This window comes from Meleagris gallopavo, chromosome 23 (genome assembly GCF_000146605.3).
Source record: "Meleagris gallopavo isolate NT-WF06-2002-E0010 breed Aviagen turkey brand Nicholas breeding stock chromosome 23, Turkey_5.1, whole genome shotgun sequence".
Classification (NCBI taxonomy): Eukaryota; Metazoa; Chordata; class Aves; order Galliformes; family Phasianidae; genus Meleagris; species Meleagris gallopavo.
The window spans coordinates 3,156,132-3,174,169 of NC_015033.2; the positions used below are offsets into that span (position 1 = coordinate 3,156,132).

General features: G+C 46.0%; 1 protein-coding gene across 1 annotated transcript; it reads right to left on the reverse strand.

Annotated features, from left to right (window-relative positions):
* Positions 1 to 600: 600 nt before the first annotated feature.
* On the reverse strand, positions 601 to 18,031 carry ATAD3A (ATPase family AAA domain containing 3A). The gene is made up of 16 exons (XM_003212234.4): positions 17,919 to 18,031; positions 17,665 to 17,741; positions 16,372 to 16,473; positions 15,204 to 15,263; positions 14,868 to 14,937; positions 13,827 to 13,992; positions 13,260 to 13,329; positions 11,326 to 11,481; positions 11,054 to 11,110; positions 10,389 to 10,514; positions 8,042 to 8,166; positions 6,478 to 6,529; positions 6,065 to 6,135; positions 4,903 to 5,070; positions 4,588 to 4,696; positions 601 to 1,019 (listed from the first exon to the last, which is right to left on the reverse strand). The coding sequence occupies exons 2-16, from the start codon at positions 17,707 to 17,709 to the stop codon at positions 840 to 842; spliced, it is 1,557 nt and encodes a 518-aa protein (XP_003212282.2). The 5' UTR covers positions 17,710 to 17,741; positions 17,919 to 18,031; the 3' UTR covers positions 601 to 839.
* Between the last annotated feature and the right edge of the window lie 7 nt (positions 18,032 to 18,038).

An 18,038-nucleotide genomic window follows, 5' to 3' on the forward strand; every position in this document is an offset into this window, starting at 1 on the left:
GAGAGAAGCTCAGCAAGGTACTCAAGGGCACAGATTTGGGTCAGACAAATGTGCTGGCGCTGTGTAGTTACAGGAGGGGACTCAGAGCAAAGCATGGAGTTCAAATCCAGTTCAAACTCAGGGCAAAAAACCCATAAAATTCCGACCTGCACACAGACAGACCAAATGTTGTCTGATCAAGACAGGCTTCTCTCCACGATTTGATGACAGAACATCTCTCTGCTGTTGCAGAAACGAAGTGAAAGACATGCAGAGTGAGAGCAGCACCATGGCAGCAGCCAGAAGCTAAAGAGTCCCATCGCTGCCACCTGTTTGCCAGAGCCTCCATGCGTGACAACAGGAGAGCAGTGATGCTGTGCAGAGATGCAAGCAGGGAGGAGGCACACCCTGGGCAGGACGTGGGGAAAAAGGTCAGAAATACCTCTGCAGGAATGTAAACCTGATGAATTTATATACATGGGAGGAGAAGGTTTGGACAGCCCCAGGGGTCTTGCAGAGCTGGGTCACCAGGACATCCCAGAACAGCATCAAATGGCCAAAAAGGATTTGGAGTTGGCTCTCTCTAACAGGACAGGTTACACAGACTAACACAGCCACCAATGTTTGAGCAAGGGGGTCCTTTAATACCGTTATTTCTGCCTTATTTCAACCATTTTTCCTATTTCCATCGCATCCTTAAAACACGAAATGAAAGGCAGACTGAGGCAGCACTCCCTCCCCCTTCCCTTGCACCAAGGGGCACATTTCTCACATGATTCCACCGAAAATCCGCCCAAAAAGACACTCCCCACTCTTCTCCTCTGCCCAAATCCCCACCCACACTGGTCTGCAGGTGCTTCTCACACCGGTGTTCCTTTGGGGAAAGGCAACAGTGGGGTTCTGATGCCTTCTTTGCTCGCTTCTGTGCCCTCTGCTTTCAGCCACTCCATCTTCTGCCTGTGCTGCTGCACAGCATCAGCGACCCGAGCATCGATCATGGCCTCGGTCAGAACGCCGTCCTCTGACGCATAAGCAGCAGCCTGGGGAGGCAAAGGCAGAGGAAAGGCACACGTGAAGCCAATAAGGTAGAGAGGAAAAGATGCATACACTGATGGAGCATCTCCGTCCAAGGCAATGGAAATGGTTTTAAATGGTTACAAGGGAGGACGAAGAGCTGTCAGGGTGAACACGGGCAACGCAGCATCTCTAAAATGATGTGTGATGTGTGACCCTCTGGTTTTCCACCTGGAATCATCACATATTGCTGCTGTGTTGCATCAACTCCCATCCCATCCTCACGTCCTGCATGGGAATTGTTGAGTCACAACCTGAACAACTGATTGAGCACCTGGGGAAAGGACCGGTCAGCCCTGGGAGCACAGGTGAAGGCAATTCAGCTGTGTGATCAGAAGGGGTGGAGCCTGGCTGCACCTCTCTCAGACCTCATTTAAAGGCTGACTTCCGGGGGGGGAAGGATCTCTGGTCGGAGATCCCTCCTTGGTGGAGCCTTCCCCTGCAAACCTGGAATCTTCTGATACAGGTAAGCAATTTTCTACCTTTCCTTTATAGCACCTTTCTATCATGTTGATCCTTCTGTTATTACACCTCTGGTAAAACACCTTTTTCCATCACGCTGCTCTGTCCAACTGCTATGTATTCCATGAGGCTTTCCCTTACCTAATCCTCTAGTGGCTGTGAGGGTAAAAGCCATCTGTGCCACTCTCCTGCAACTGTACCAATGGGTTTTATCCTGCTGGTCTGCACACAAGGAATGTGGGAGCCCAGCAATGCAATGCAGCACACAGCTGCAGCCCAGAAGGAAGGGGAGGCTGCTGGCACTGTGAGCTGAGCATCTTATCTCCAAGGTAACAACGCAACCCCAAGCTGCAGACTTCTATATCTGGTGAGTCCCTGTGCCAGTGCTCCCATAACACATTCCTGGTACAGCAATGCCACTAAGGCAGCCTGACACAACCAGCTCCTTACCCCAAACCTCTGCCCACATCTCCCTCCTCTTTCCCTGCCTCTGCACAGCCCCTAAATCTGACAGTGGAAACTCCTGCAAAGCTGTGCAGTTCATGCTCTGTTGATTTTCTCAATGACTTTCTATTTATAGAAAGCCTCAGGCCCTCGTTGTCAAGAAAGCAAATGGGGGAAGCAGCTGTCCCTTCTAGGAGGAGTTGCATACACTGAGATGGTGCTGTGCTCATTTGTATTCATACCTCTGACTCCTGCCTGGGCAGATTTTAACCCATTTTAACCCAACTATTTGTGTTTTGTAACTCTAACTCAAAACAATGTGTGTTGGTGCAAGGATAAAGATGGAGCACAGATGACAAACGCAGCCTGAATGACCCAGTGCTTCATTTCAGCCCAGATCCAAGTCTGTTTCCAATTGGCCTTGGTGCCTTTGAATCACAGTTCTAATGAAAGCAGCCTGCTGAAAAATAAAATGGGAAAGATACCTCCATTCTTATAGTTAAGGCTTGGAAAAGTGGAGGGCTTCTGTGCTGATGCTTTATCTAAAGCTTATCAGCAGGTTTAAGGTCAGGATGCAAAACTAGGAAGCCTGCACATTACTGTAACAGATTCAAAGGGAACTCTGTAGTGTGTAAATGCATCTAATCCATGCTACATTCATCAAGGATTAGGTACAGGGAGTGGAAAAGAGCAAGGACAAAAGGGAAGGCCAAGTCTGCGGCAGAAGAGATTAAAATGGATTTCCAGCATGCAGGTCATCAGCTGTGCCACAAACAACACTATTCTCAGTGCCAGCACTCACTCTCTGCTTTGCTGCACCTTGTTTTGCCTGTTTGGAACATTCAGGGCAAAGTGAGAGAGCAGTGAACCATAACTCCATTCAGATGGCACACTCATCTTCCAAAGGAACTCCAATCTATGGAAGCTGCAGCTGCTGCTCAGGCTTTCTTGCTTAACTAAGATGTTTACCTTCATGGCAATAATTGGCAAAAGCACCTTCATGGGAAATGGCTGCAAGGCCACGGGGCTGCAGAGCAGCCTTCTGCTGTCATTCTGGGCTGCTCTTTGGGAAGAGCTGACTGACCAAATGCTTCCCACCACCAAACCACCTCAGGGTTTGGTTCTGTCCATGAGCCCAGGCAGGATGAATAGAGCTGAGATAAGAGTCTATGAGGTAAGTCCCAGCATTTCAAAATTCTATTGCACCTTTCCTACAACTACCTGCTGCTTTCTGGCCTTCATTGCACAGAAGTTCAGGCTCAAGGACTGCAGGCAGCATGCCCCAGGCAGCTGGAGGTGATAGCAGGACAGCCCCTGTGGAACTGAACAGCACTTCAATGCAGATGAAGGCTGACACAGTGTCTCTCAGCTCTGCTGCCCAGACACGGGTTAAGGCTCTGCTCTGAGACACCTGTAGAGACAGAACGCTTCCAGACAGCAACACTGCAAATGACTGTTGGAGGAAAAAACTAATTAAGGAAAACATACACAGAAATGCGAGGTGAATTAAGCGACAGGCATATTGCAATTAAGCCTACACTTGGAGGATTAGCTCCAAGTCGCATCAGGTCACCATAGGAAATAGCTGAAAACAAAAGGCAAACAAAATGCTCCCACCTAGCTCTGTGCTCCAGCACCAGCAAAGCAGTTTTCACCAGGGATTTGTGCTGTAATCCTCCCAGAATGGGTTAATTGGATCTATTTATTAGGCAGAGACCTGAGGCACACTGCATCTCAGCAGCTGTCCTGATGAGCCCATCTGAAAGAGCACTGGAAGCTGAAATGTCTCGAGACGTAACTGTTTCAAGGCAGCTTTGAGGACTTCTAAAGAGCAGCAGGCTCACAACATCTGCTGTTTATCAGCTTTGTAAGGTGTCCCCAAGATGAAAAACAACTGTGAGAGATGCCTCGCTTTCCCTTTTTCTTGGCTCTTGCCCTTTATCTATTTCTCCTGCCAGACAGCCCCTACACACCCTGACCTCAGATGTGCCAAGACAACAGTGTGGCTGCACTCAGCTCGCCTTGCCAAGCTATTTTTAATCTTGTTCAGCTCCCTGACCCAGTTCACAGCACAGCCACACAAAGAGGTGTAGCAGCACAATGGAAAGGATAGCAGAAAAGCAGGGATAAGAGGCAGGACTAACACTACCAGAAATGCTGTATAGGCATGGTGCCTATATAGAAATAAGAAGTAGACAATTTCCAGCTGTTTTCCAGTTAGCATCCAAGTTACACTAAAAATATATTCAGACTGAAGCAGGGTGGAAGGATGCTTCAGTGTCCTGATGCTGACATACCTACAAGCAGCATCAGGCATCTCTCCTGCTAAACCTCTTGAGCTGGAACACGAGCAACAGCCAGCATGGTTTGGCCACACTTGTTCCTAAGGAACTGGCTTTGCTTTAATTCAATAGGGGGGTTTCCCCATTGGTGATTCCAAGAGCTCCTCCTATTTAATGAGACAAGGAGTTATGCAGACATTGACACCCACTCTAGAGCTAGTAGTGTTCTGGAATTACTACAAGGACATAATGACATTTTCCAAGATCTGAGACTCCGTCCAAAAAAATCAACAAGCTTTATAGAAAGGGAAAAAGAAGCAGGAAGCCCAGTGAAAGTCCCACCTACCTGCCATGCCACAGCAAGCTGGGAGATCTCTCGGCCAGACATGCCCTCTGTCAGCCTGGCAATCTCTGAGCACTTTTTGCCATAGTCAAACTGGGCCAGCTTCAAACGTCTAAAAGCAGAAGCACAAGGATTGCTTTATATGTATCCATGTGACAAGAGGGGGCAAGGCAGAGGGAGGTTTGTATGGAGCAACTCGCTCTTGACAATTGTGCTTCTGAAGGGGAGCATCAGATTTTTCTTCACTTTGGAGAAGGGAGGCAGTTCCATTACTGCTGAGGACAACAGCAACAAGGAGAATACTGCAGGGATACTCACTGTTTACCCTCTGTGGCTGGCTTGAGGACATGCCTGTCAAAATACATCCTCACGAGCCGCTCTCGCTCTTCTAGCTGGGGCAGATCAAAGTTCACCATTTCATCTATTCGGTCATTGATAGCCCAGTCAAACTGCTCGGGCTGGTTGCTTGCTAAAACAAGCATAAACCTGGAAGTGTGAAACAAGAGAAGACTGAAAAGAGCCATAGAAAGCTACATAAAAACCAATTTGAACCTAAGGAACTGCTTTGGTTAAAGGCCCTTCATCAGCTGACATGCCTTACAAACAGCTTTGTAACTGCATCTCAAGTGACATCCTACAGAACATAGCCTGCAATATCAGCACTTCTCAGGCTGTCTTTGCCATATAAGCCTAACTTATTGTTTTACCCACAATCACCCTCGAGTTGTGGATATCAGACATTTACCAAGAGTACCACCTCCCACAGACCTTCATGTCTGAGCTCCGAATGGACTCATCCCAGCATGAGAGTAAGGAGAGCATGCTCCTGTTGGGTTTGTGTATGGCAAGGTCATTCTCCTGCAGCAGCTGGCAGGAGTTGATTTGTTTTCTTCAATCAAGACTGAGATTCCTGTTATCAGGCCTAATGTGCTCAAACAGAGGCACTCACAATGGGTAATGCAATGTAAAAGCAGTGCATTAAACCAACTTCTGCTCCATGGTACAGCTGTGCCAGCTTCCAGGTCACGTTGTTTTGGAGACAGAAGTCCTTTCTTCTGCTCTGTAATGTTGTGTCTTCCCAATGCCAACTGCACTTTAATGCCTTAATTGATGTTACCAGCTTAGCAGTGCGTTGTAATTTGAAATGGGCTTTTAACCACAGCTATTGAAACAGTGATGTTCTTGTGGTCTATTTAAATCCAAGCCTACAGGGGGTTGTGTTCTTTGCTGTCATTTGTGCAGATAACTTAGATGGCCTGAGAGCCACACTGGCACGAAATTGTTCCTCTCTATTGACAGGAACTCTCCTTAAGTCCCTGCAGAAAAACGTTACAGATAAAGAATTGACACAACCTGATATTCAGACCTTCCCTTTGACGTGTGGGTGAAAAGGATATAAGTGAGCTCCCATTTATAGCTGTGGGATGCTTTATTGCCCAAATCAGCAATAAGTCAGGTTAGAAACCAACCACATACGTACTTGTTGCTGTGCTGCCCTGTTCTGTGCAGGAATGCATTCAACGTTGCTCTGAGATCTTCACTGATTTTCTCCTGCAAAAATAAAACCCAAAGGAAGATCAGCTGCTTGGGACTTTAGACAGGTCGCAGTTTGAGCAGCATTATTGACAACGTGAGCTTTGTTTTTGTCAAGGATTCTCCCAGCCACCTGCAAAGGCTTTTTGCAGGAAAGAATTCTCAGGTCAGCTTTGAGATGCTCACATCGTTCAGCTGCAAAAGGCTCATTTCTCATCTCTGCATCACTTAATTGAGCAGCACAGCACCTTCCAGTTTTAATCTTTTGCCTGTTTAAGCTGGCTAATCACGTTAAACAAGTAGGCTGCAGGCTGGCTAACTGCAGCACGCACAGATAATGACCAGAGAGAAAGCACTTACCGTGGCTCTCTTCCTCAGAAATGCATCTGCTTCATCCACAAATAGCAAGAGGCTGCAAAAAGAAAGCACTACACAGTAATAGGGACAGGTAAGCGAGGCTCACAAAGCTCCAAGATTCCCCTTTCTCGCTTCCAGACGCCCACAGCAGTGACCAGCTGTATATCTAGCAGTGCTGCTGCATTCCTGTCAATTCTGAGCAGATATGTGAAATCTAGACCTGCTCCCCAGGTATTGGAGAGTGCTTATTTTAGCATTCACTCCTATCTAGAGAAACGTGTGAGGCTGCAAGGCTGAAACACAAGCATCCAAGGAGCTGAGCTGATGGTGGCTCCTTCCTTCTCCCATTCAAAACCTGAAGCCAGAGCCCTCCCCTGCACACTGCTTTGCTGTTTGGTTGGTTTCCCTTTCCTAACCACACTGGCAATAATGGAATGGTTTTACTACCTGTGGAGAAGTGAATTAATAAAGTCAATGAATAATTCAGGAAAATAATTCACTTATAACCCAAGGGCAGTGCTCTTCCCAAGGGACCGAGTGTATAAAGATGTTTATCAATAACAGAACCAGGCTGCTCATAAAGCTGCCACAGCTTCTATTACTTCCTTGTCTAGCTTCAAGTACATCTCTCTTTCATAGTATTTGTCCAAGAGGTTTTAGGACCTCTTAACATCTCATTCTCACATTCAACACCAGTTTTTCTGAAAACACTCTCAACTACAACCTCTGCAGAGAAGCATTTCCTGTTTTTGGCCAATAAAGGCAACACAGAACTTGCAAGCAGTTAAGACTTGGATATCCAGAATAAAGTCTGCTTAGATGTTTGCATGTTCCTCAAGCTTAGAACACTTGTGTATGGACACAGCTAACCTTTGCCCATCACTTTTCTAAGACACTGATCTGAAGCGTATGAAGTTCTTATTAGACAGAAGTTTTTAACCAGGACAGAATAAATTCAGAGGCAGCCAGAGCTCTGAAAGAGAACTCTATGGTGGAAGCATCCAGCAGGTTGAGAGGAATGTAAAGAGTTTAGATCCTCAGGTCATTACTCTGCAGGTTTGCTTTATGAAGGGGAAATAGAAACATTTAGATGACAAATGCAGCAAGGATTGAAACAGACACTGCAAGATAGTGTCCATCTAAAGCAATCAGGATACACATAAATCATCAATTTGTTGTGTTTATCTACAGAAAACCTGCAATCAAAACATAATACAAAAATCAGCAGGCACTCCCTGCAAGTTCTCCATTGGGCTTTAATATCCTGGCTGGACAAGGATGCTCCTCAGCTGCATTTGGATTGCAGAAATCTATTTTCACCAGTACAAATTGACTACACACTCTTAAGAAATCAAAGAGTGGAGCTTTTTTAAATACTATAATGCAGGAAAAACGCAGAAAATGCAAAATGCACTCATTCTAGGCAAGCTTTAGAGGATGCTGTTCTTGCTCAGCGCTGCTTCATCTATGCAAGAGCATCACTCACACAGTAGTCTCAACTACATTACTGCAGTGAGTTTCTTTGAGCAAGAAACCACACTCAGGAGTCAGTGGAAGCTCTACTTACCCTCTCCTACTGGTGTTTGCCCAATCAAAGAGCTTATGTATGGCAGTCACTCCTTCCCGCCCCATAGGGGCAACATCACCACCCGTCATGATGGCGTAATCCATGCCTGAGTGCACAGCTAATTTCTGGAAGGGAACAAAAACAGAGTTAAGAAACCTCTTTCACTACAAGGCCATCCCTGCCACAGCTCGTGGCCACTGAGCAAAGGGCTTTGACGGAGCTCCTGGGATGTGCTGGAAATGCCTCCCTTAAGTTGCAGGTAAAATATAAATACACCAATTCTCTGTGCTTTTTTTGTTAGCTCACAAACTGTGAGCCTGTCCATCAAGCAAAGCTGAGCAGATATAACTGAAGTTCACCCAGAATTTTGTAGGAGTCTCTGGCTCACACTGACCCAACTCTGGTTAGGCTGCCACATCGTCACAGCCTCGAGAAATCCCCCCTCTGCTTCAGCCCCAACTATTAACATGGCTAATAAGTTCCTAGCCTCACATTCCATTCCATCTCACTATAATATCTCAGTGGTGAATAAAGCCACAGCCATCTGTGTCTGAAATAACAGACTGGGCTGGGATATGAAGCCAAGGGATGGAAAGATCTCTACCCTCCATTTCAGAAAGCAGTTCACGTAGCAGCCACCAACTGAGCCACGAGGACAGGCAGCAGCCTGAGCTAACACTCCATTAGCTGACCCAGAGCTGGCTATTTGCTTCTGCTGAGTAAAGGAAAGACATCTGAAGGTTAAAATGAACAAGTCAAGCCACGTAGATAAGCATCAGCTCCAGCAAAACACGCTCAGCTGAACCCAACCAATTATGTGCTGCTCAGCAGGAGGCAGGAAAAAAGAGCTACACTCTGCCCATTAAAACCACCCGGTTCCTGCTGCTAATGTTCAGTGTTCTGCATCAGTCCAACGAAGCTGGGAGCCTTGACAGCTATTACATCCAAGCGTGTTTACATCTGCCTCAAGAACCCTGTCATGGAGCATAAATACTTTTAACACCACAGATCCACATGGCTTTGTTTTGCAGTAGTCAGAAAGCCACCATGCTATGATATGTTGCCTTTCTGGAAAGCAGGGACAGCAAAGTGCACAGTTGCTGCCATTAACATAAGCACAAAAGTCACAGCTCAGAAAGCAATCTGCTTTTCAATGCAGCATTTTGTCCTCTCCAGAGCATACGTACAGGTACTCAGTCCTTTCCTCACTTTTACATCACCTTCCTTCTTATCCATCCCAATTCTTTATAGCTACCACCACCCCCTTGGAGCCATCATATTGGAGAAGTGTTAAATGCTTCTTCCTCTTTCTCCACTGCCCAACACTCAGCTCTTTTCTCCCTTCTCCTTACACTGCTGTTGCCACTTCCAAGTCCTGCCCTTCCCTATGGGGTTCAGAAATCCAAACTAGCTGGCATACAATCAGAACTGGCAGCAAACACAACTGGACTACATGTTTACAGTATTAGCAGAGGCACAAAATTCATCTTGCATCAGAATGTCAAATCTGCTGCTGCTGAACAACCATAGGGAACCTCACATCTACTGGACAAGCAGAGAAGAACAAGTCAAAAAACTGAAGTCCCAATTCAAGCTGTATGGGAACTGTTAAGTCAGGGCATGAACCACTGATTGAGCACTTGGGGAAAGGACCCTGTCAGCCCGGGGAGCACAGGTGAAAGCAATTCAGCTGTGTGATCAGGAGTGGAGCCTGGCTGCACCTCTCTGAGACCTCATATAAGAGCTGACTGCCACTAGGGAAGGATTTCTTTCTGGAGACCTCTTCAGGTGAAGTTTTCCTCTATGAACCTGGAATTTCTGATACAGGTGAGCAATCTTTTCCCCTTCCTTTATAGCATCTTTCTATTGTCCTGGCCCTTCCATCATCACACCTTTGCTGTAACATCCTTCCCACTGTACTGATTTGTCCAATTGCTACAGAAGCTTGCTTGCAAACCACTCCTGTAGAGCATGTGGAAAATAAAGCCATACTTATCTTTCTCTTTCAGTTGGGGATTAGTAAGTGACAGCAAGAAAGACCCTATTTGGACAAGTGCATGTAATGAGGAGAGGTGGAAGTGAGAAAGAAGGCTGGCGTTGCAATTTCCCAAGTCACAGTGGCTGACTGCCTTTTCCAGGTGGAAGTTCTTCTGCCTAAGCTTAGCTTAGAACCCAAGTGACTGTGTTAATTCAGGTGCAGGTGGATGCTCTCTCCTCCCTTACCAATAGAGATGCAAAAACCCCAAAGTTTAAACAATGGGTTTCAGACTAGAGAGGACACTTAAGGCCTGCAGTTTCTGGAGCACTTTGCAACACACAGGCAGTCAGAATGCTGGCAGGGCTTTACCTTGGCAAAAAGTGTCTTTCCAGTGCCAGGAGGGCCATACATCAGAATATTCCGGTATAGGCTTTTGTTCTTTTTTGTATTTCTTGTTGCTATGGCAATATCTCTCACACGTGCTTCTAACTGGGGCTGTAAGAAAAGAGTTAAGTTTAAGGATTAGAAAGAACCAAGAGACCAGCATTGATCAGCTTCAGGGATCTGTACCAGTAAGAAGTCAGCAGCATTGTTACAGACTCAAGCTTGTAAGCCTTCACTTCGGCTATTTATTGCTTTGGAGCAGAGCTGTTTCCTCTGTATTCAGGATTTACTCAATTTCTAATTCTGTCCACTTGACTGTGGGTCTCTTCCTTAAGCCAGGAAGCAGTGCAGCAACCATAAGTTCAGTAGTATTTCACAGATAAGTGGAACTCTGAGTATTAGCATGTTGACTGCAGAAAAAAACTGCAGCCAAGCAAGCATTGAACTATGCTCTGTTCAGAGGAAAAGAAGGTTAACAGAAATGTTAACATGTGCCAGTGAGCACTGGAGCTTATATGTGGTCTCAGTGCACTGCAGGTGCTAGAATTACTAGAATTACGTCATTTGAAGTGCATGTAAGGAAACAGCTTTCCCTATTTAGATTCAGAAGTCATCGCTCAACAAATAAGACAGCAGAACGCAGTACTCACACTGAGAACAACTCCTTCAAGGGCATCCTGAGCCTTACTGGTGAGACGCTTACCAACCTGGAGAGGAAAAATTCAATCACTGACATGTAGAAATCGACCACAGCTTCCAAAGCTCAGAAACCACAAATTTAATATATTAAGACAATGAGATCAGCTCACCCACACAGCCTCTATTAGTACATTTATTCTCAGGCACATCCTTGCTTGACACAGAGCTGGAAAAGGAGTTCTGTGTCCTCATGGAGCAAGACAAAGACAGAGCCACACTCTACCTTGATAGGGTGCTTCAGTGCCTCCAGCACGGTAATGCGTGAGGTTTCTCTCACCAGAGAAGGTTTACCCAAACGTGCTTCTATGTATCGTCCTGCTACTGCAGTGGCATTCTTGGCAGAGTAAACTCCCACGGCCAGCAAGGTTAGGCCTGCCACCTGGAAAGAAAAGGGGATGAGGATTAGAAAAAGCATTTGGAATTTTAAGAGATACACTTCCAGTTTATTTACTCACCTTCCATAACGAGGGCATGGGGTCAATGTAAATCACCAAATGAGTCAAGGCATGCCACTGGAAAAGTGGCATAGTACACCACAGATAACCATCAGAAGTGTATAGCCTTTCAAGAAAGCACTGCAACAGGAGCACGAGCAAGTGAAGGTAGAGATGGCCTTAGGAAACATGTCACAGAAATGCTTCCTAGAGCTCTTTTTGAACAGGAGACAAAGCAAATAAGTGTTCCAGGGACAGTAGAGGCCAAAATCTCCCACTGCAGAGCAGGGAGCAAGAAAGGAATGGGCAAGGGTGCACCTGGTGTAAGAGGACAGTAGTGTCAGACACAATACAAAAGAATGGGTACTCAAAGCATTTCAACATCAAAACTACTGTGGGAATTGACACCACTGCACTACAGTGAGAGAAGAGGTTGTTTACAAACCCCAGAACATGAGACGTTGCCATTAATTTGTCAGCAAAGCAGAAAGCCTCTGGATTGCTCTCTGTGCTTTGTGGTTGCTGCTCAGCACTCAGTTGGCTCACATTAAACCAAGCAGCCCTGCAGGCAGCTTTTCCCACCCTAGCTAGTTATCAGAAAAGACAAGGAGCTGCACTGACAATGCTAAGGACGCTCCTATCAGAGCAAGCCCAGGTGGACAAAAGAGCAAGCTGCAATTGTTTTAAAAGTGAATGGACTTCTGCAACAAGTACAAATCAATGTCAAGGACAACAAGGAGAGAATCATTCAATAAACCACAAGATACCACTTGTTCAGTTCTACTCTGCTTAAGTGTGTGACATCACCTTTGCTTTGGATGGAAGAGTTCAGAACAGTAGATTCAAGGGGCAAAGAGTAAGATCTCTGTATCTGGTTACTCCCAGTTTGCAGGGATTTAGAATACAAGAAGCTCCACCTTTTTAGCAGCCTAAAATAAGGTATCCTGGCAGGGTTAATTTAGAGGAACTCTAAAATAGGTACTTACATCTTGCCTCGTAGTCAGCATTACAGCATTTTTCAAAGCAACCAAAAATGTAAGAGTTCTGGCTGTGTTACCTCCTTTCCAAAAATATATGTACTCTTAGCTTTATTTATATATTAAAAAAAAGAAGTCCCAATTTCCCAAGACAAGAACTGATCAGAAGCAAAAATGACCACAATGCAGGAAACTGGGTCAAGAGAACATACAGCTAAAAGCTGTCATCTTCAAAGGGCTCCAGATACTGCAAGCACTCCAGGTACAGCCTGCAGATGACAAAAGGATGCACTGAAAGCATCCACTCCCCAGCACACTTGGACAAAGCACCTTTTGTGCCAGCCTCTGTGTATAGAACTGCCTGGTGGAGCAGATGGTTGCCACTGATTTAAAGCAAATTGTCCATTTTAACGAGCCATGCTACTAAAAATACCTCAGTGCTGCACAGTTTTGCAGTGAGAAATGATGTTATATCAAACGGGAAGTAACTGCCATGGTCTTCTGTCCTGCAAGAAGATGCTGGGACATCTTTAATCAACTTATTTAGCACATCTAATGGGTCTATAAGTACTCTGCAGGTTTCCAGCCTGTCCATCCTGAATAGGCACCTTTGATAATGAAAGCATGCGTACAGATCCAAAATGCATTTCAACTGAGCTGCTCTGGTGCCATTTTAAGAACCTTGGCAGCCCAACATAAAACAAGAGCTTTGCCAGGCTTTTTGTCTATATGTGTCACAATCTTACCGTGGCTGTGACCTTATCCCAGTCTGTCACAAAGGCACGGAATCCTTCCCCAAAGAGCATCCCTGCTGTCCTATGGTGAAGAAACATCAAGATAAGCAGCAGAATTCTGAAGGCTGGACTGAAACAATTTACAACACAGCTTCACATTCTATAACTATTTCCTTCAGAACCAGTCAAAATTAATTTTTAAATGCCCTCCCACTCGGAAATGCACTGGTTTATATTTTTATGGCATATATCCAGAAATGGAAAGAGCTGTGTTTTCAGAGTAACCGAGCCTCAGTTTTAATAAATATGGCTTGAAATCATCTGTTAGGAAAACTGTGTGAGACTCACAGCTCTATAAATACTCTTTTTGGTTCACACTCAGACTCCAAAGCGCAAAGACAAACAGCTGAAAAAGTTTCTCCTCCATATAATCCCTATTATTCAATGTACAAAAGCGTCCAAAGCAACTCATCATATTCCTCAGAGCTCAGAGGGATCAACAGCAAAGGCTTCCTATAAGACAAAGGAAGTGTGCACAAGAAGCAAGGCAGCCCAGGTCCTTCTCTTGGCTTCACATACTTGAGGGACTCCAGCACTGTCTGGCGATGCTCTGCAGCTTTTAAGCGGATCTGCTCCCGGATGATGTCTGCATTCTCCCTCTCAGCCTTGGCACGAGCTCTTGCCTCTGCTTCAACACGCAGCATTTCGTTCTTATGCCGCAGCTCCATCTCGCGCTCTACTGTGGCTGTAAATAAAAGAGAGGTCGATCTTTTAGGCTGGCTCAAGATGTTGTCCCAGAGAAGGTAATCTGGGATGCAGAACTGCTACAGAAGCATTAACGTGGCTGGGGGATGAATGAGAAACCTAAGAACAACCCATGAGATGAGCACAGCCACCAGCCTCAATCTTCTGTGTCACTGCATGAAATCGTGGCTGGATCATCCAGATCTTTGCTAGCAGCCTGGACACCTGGATGCTGGACAGACTGACTGCCCTGACAGCCACATCTCCCACAAGGCTCAGAATTGAGCTATGCTGAATTGCTGCCACAATACTACAGCAGATGGCAGCAAGGAGCAGACAGACTGGCAGTCCAGGTATGTGCAGCAAGCAAAACAACACTCCGATCCTATCTGGTTACCTACAAGCTGCCTCATAGTCCGGCTAGACCTCTACCAACCCAGTGATTCTGGTAACTCCACAGCAAGGAAAAGAAACAAAGCCAGTGTCACACTAAAAGGTCATGATTCAGCTTGTATTTTCTACAGCAACAAATAAATAGAGGTTAGGTGATGTTGTTTCAACCATTCCTTACGTTTGCTATTTTGTTTCTCTTCCCTCCTCAAAATTGGAGAATCAGTGTAGAATCAGGCTTTCACTGCAACATCAGGAGATGCTGGTAGTTTATTGAGAAATCCAAGTCCCACAGAGCAGTTAGTTAGTAGTTCAACCACTTCTGAAACCGATCTTGCAAGCAATTGGTAGTTCCAATGCTACTGGGCTTACGTTGTTTGCCAATATGTCCCTAAAGGAGCATCAACCAACCTGAAGGAGTCAAAGATGAGTACAGAGACTGATCTGCCTGCACGCCTCAAGAGCTAAGGAAGAATTCTAACTTACCACGCCTCATGGCTTCCTGCTTCTGTACAGATTCTTCCTGCTTCCTCAGATTCTCTTCATTAGCAAGTTGCTGGAGGCAGAGATGACAGCAGAAGATGCATTCAAGTTGAAGAACTCAGTCAAGTAGGTATTTGTGTAAACTTAAGTTTATAAATTGTTATCAAGAAGCTGGTGCACTAGGTTGAAGTGCATTCTTCCTCTCTCCATTTGTCAGATTCATACTGATAATCCCACACACTTAGCCACCCAGTCCTAATTCCTGACCTTCCATTTGATGTCTGGCCAGAACCTAAGAGAAACTACTACAGTTCCCAGCTGTTAGAGAAACAACCACACCTGCTGTCTCATCTGTTCGTCGTAGCGCTGCCGTGCCAATTTGTCCTGGTATTGGGCTCTCTGCATGAGACAAAACAGGATGACAAAAGAAAGGAGTATTCAGAATATAAAGATTAAGCACTTAAGAGAAAAAAGTACCAACAGCAACAAGATTGGGAACATGCAGGGGGAAAAAAACAACAACAAAGCACAAACAACACAAACCAATCAATCAATCCAGGATTTGAAAAGTGAATAGAGGAAAAAATATCCTCAGATATTTCCAAAAACTCATCTATGCTGAGAAGTCTACCATGTCCAACTTCATTTTAAGGTATCACAGACACCAAAATGAAGACCAAGTGTACTCTGGCTCAGAAAGAGACTTACTTTACTGGGATAAACATGCTTTCATGTTCTAAAACAAAGTACCTGGACCAGCAATTGCAGGCAACAGAAATGGCAAGATACACTGACTGCCAGATGAGTGGTGTTTCCAATTCATTTTCTTGTTCCTCACTAATCTGTCAATTCTCCAATGCAACTGACAAATAAACCCACACCAGCTGAACTCATCAGAAAGTGGTCTGGGGGTCCCAATCCACCAATAAGGACTCTGCACAACAGCTGATACTATTTGCCATTCCAGATACAGAGACACCAGAACAGTTATCTCAACAACTGCTCTTCAAAGCATGGCACATCAGAAGCAAATCACGAAGTTAGCTTTGACTCCAGTGATGCCCTGAGAGCTGCAGGAGTTTAGAAGCTGACTGAGGCACAGAAGTGGAGCCTGCTTCCTGAGCCAGCCCTGTTCAAAGTCCACACTTTAGAGGGACAAGAAACACGTGCTAATCCAGTGGTTTTAGCCACTTTCTCAAGTATGTAAGTGATTAGAATTCATCAGCCCTTTCCTTCCCTGTTCTCCACCATGTGAGCTGTTAGAATAAAAGCCAGCTCGCACGTCCCTGATTTTTCACTATTATTGCCAATGCATTGACTCTTGCTAAAGTGTTATCAGTAAATACAACTACAAATTAAGCTTAATATCACACAGACAGGGTAGAAGACAGGCTCAGCATGCACAGCTGCCCACCACACCACAAAAACAATCAATGCATTGTTTCCTTCCCCATGCAGGAGGACAGAGATAAGGGCTTCATTAGTGGGCTTCCCTTCATTCCCTTACTGCTTGATGCTGTTTTGTTTCCTCACTGAGTGTTTTTCGTCTCTCTTCTGCTTGTACCCGTATCTGCTCATTCTTCAGTTGTTCTATGGCAGCTTCATACTCCTATAGTGAGATAATGATATAATAATCACAAATGAGCTCAATGCACAACCCTACAGAGAAAAGACTGCGGCAGTTATGTTCCAAACGATGCATTTGTAATCACTTCACGCTTCCCTGCATACAACCCTTGTAACTCCCTAAAAATGGTGGCAATAGTGAGGGGTTACAAAGCCACTTATGGCAGAGACATTATCTGCACCTCACCTTCCAGAATCACAGGGGTTGCCCTGAAAGTAACGCCTTCTGTTTAATGATGTTGGTCATATTGCAGCAGGGGCTGAACCTTCTCACCATCACTCTGTTAGATTTTGTTGCCGTCTGACAGATGGCAGCAGAGAGGCAGCCTGACATGGAAGTGTGTATGAAGCAACAATGTGACACTGAATTCCTCCACTAGGAACAAATGACATTCACTGACACTTGGTGACCAACCAGTGGATGTGAGCACAATGAGGTGGTTTGTTTCAGCAGCGATGACAGCGGGTCACCACCAGTGGTGCAGATTTTGATGAGCACGGCATGCAAGCTCTGGTGAAAACACAGTGCTAATGGGGGTTGTATGGGAAGTGTTGAGTCAGGGCATGAACCACTTGATTGAGCACCTGGGGAAAGGACCCTGTCAGCCCTGGTAGCACAGGTGAAGGCAATTCAGCTGTGTGATCAGAAGGGGTAGAGCCTGGCTGCACCGCTCTCAGACCTCATTTAAGGGCTGACTGCGATGGGGAAAGGATCTCTGGTTGGAGAACCCTCTCTTGTGGAATTTTCTTGCAAGCCTAGGTCTTCAGAGATGGGTGAGTACTTTCCGTTTGTAGCACCATCCCATTTGTGTTAGTCCTTTTTGCTATTTCTCTCCTGCATTGCCTTTCCACCGTGTTAATCTTTCTGGTTGTGACAGTAATGGCTATGATAAAAACTAGTGCTTTGTAACTAAGAATCTGCTCTATCAAATGGTGTTATCATGATCTTTGTATCTCTTGTAGTCTCCACAGAAATAAACAGGAGGCATTACCTTCACAGCAACCTATGTACTTCTTTTTCAAAGGCAACTATTGACCTCTTGCTAAAGTTAAATGACAGCTGACAGAACACGGCACCTAGGGCAAGCTGCTAGGAAATGTGGCTACAGTTCACAGCCCTGGGAGCTGCTGGCACTGGGCTGCCCACTCAGCGGTACCACACGCCCTCGTGTACCTTCAGCTTGGCTTGTTGCTCCAGCTGCAGGGTCTGCTCTTGCATCTGGGCCAGGCTGAGTGCATCCTTTGCATGGCCTGCGACGGACAGAGGGAAGGGGCTGTTAACATCACGGAGCGATTCCTTCTGGCACGAACCCACCCGCTGGAGCTGAGCCCTCCGGCCCACCCTTCCGCTCGCCCCACGCCCTGAAGGCTGCAGCCTCGGCACATCGAGCCCCGTCCGACGCTCCCCAGCCCCCATCCCTCACGCACGGGACGCGTCCAGCTCCCTCGCCGCCTTGGCCGCCCGCTCCAGGCCCGTGGGGTCGAAGTTGCTCCATTTGTCCTTGGGCGTGCTGCGATCCCCCGCCCCTCCGCCGCCCGCCGGCCCGC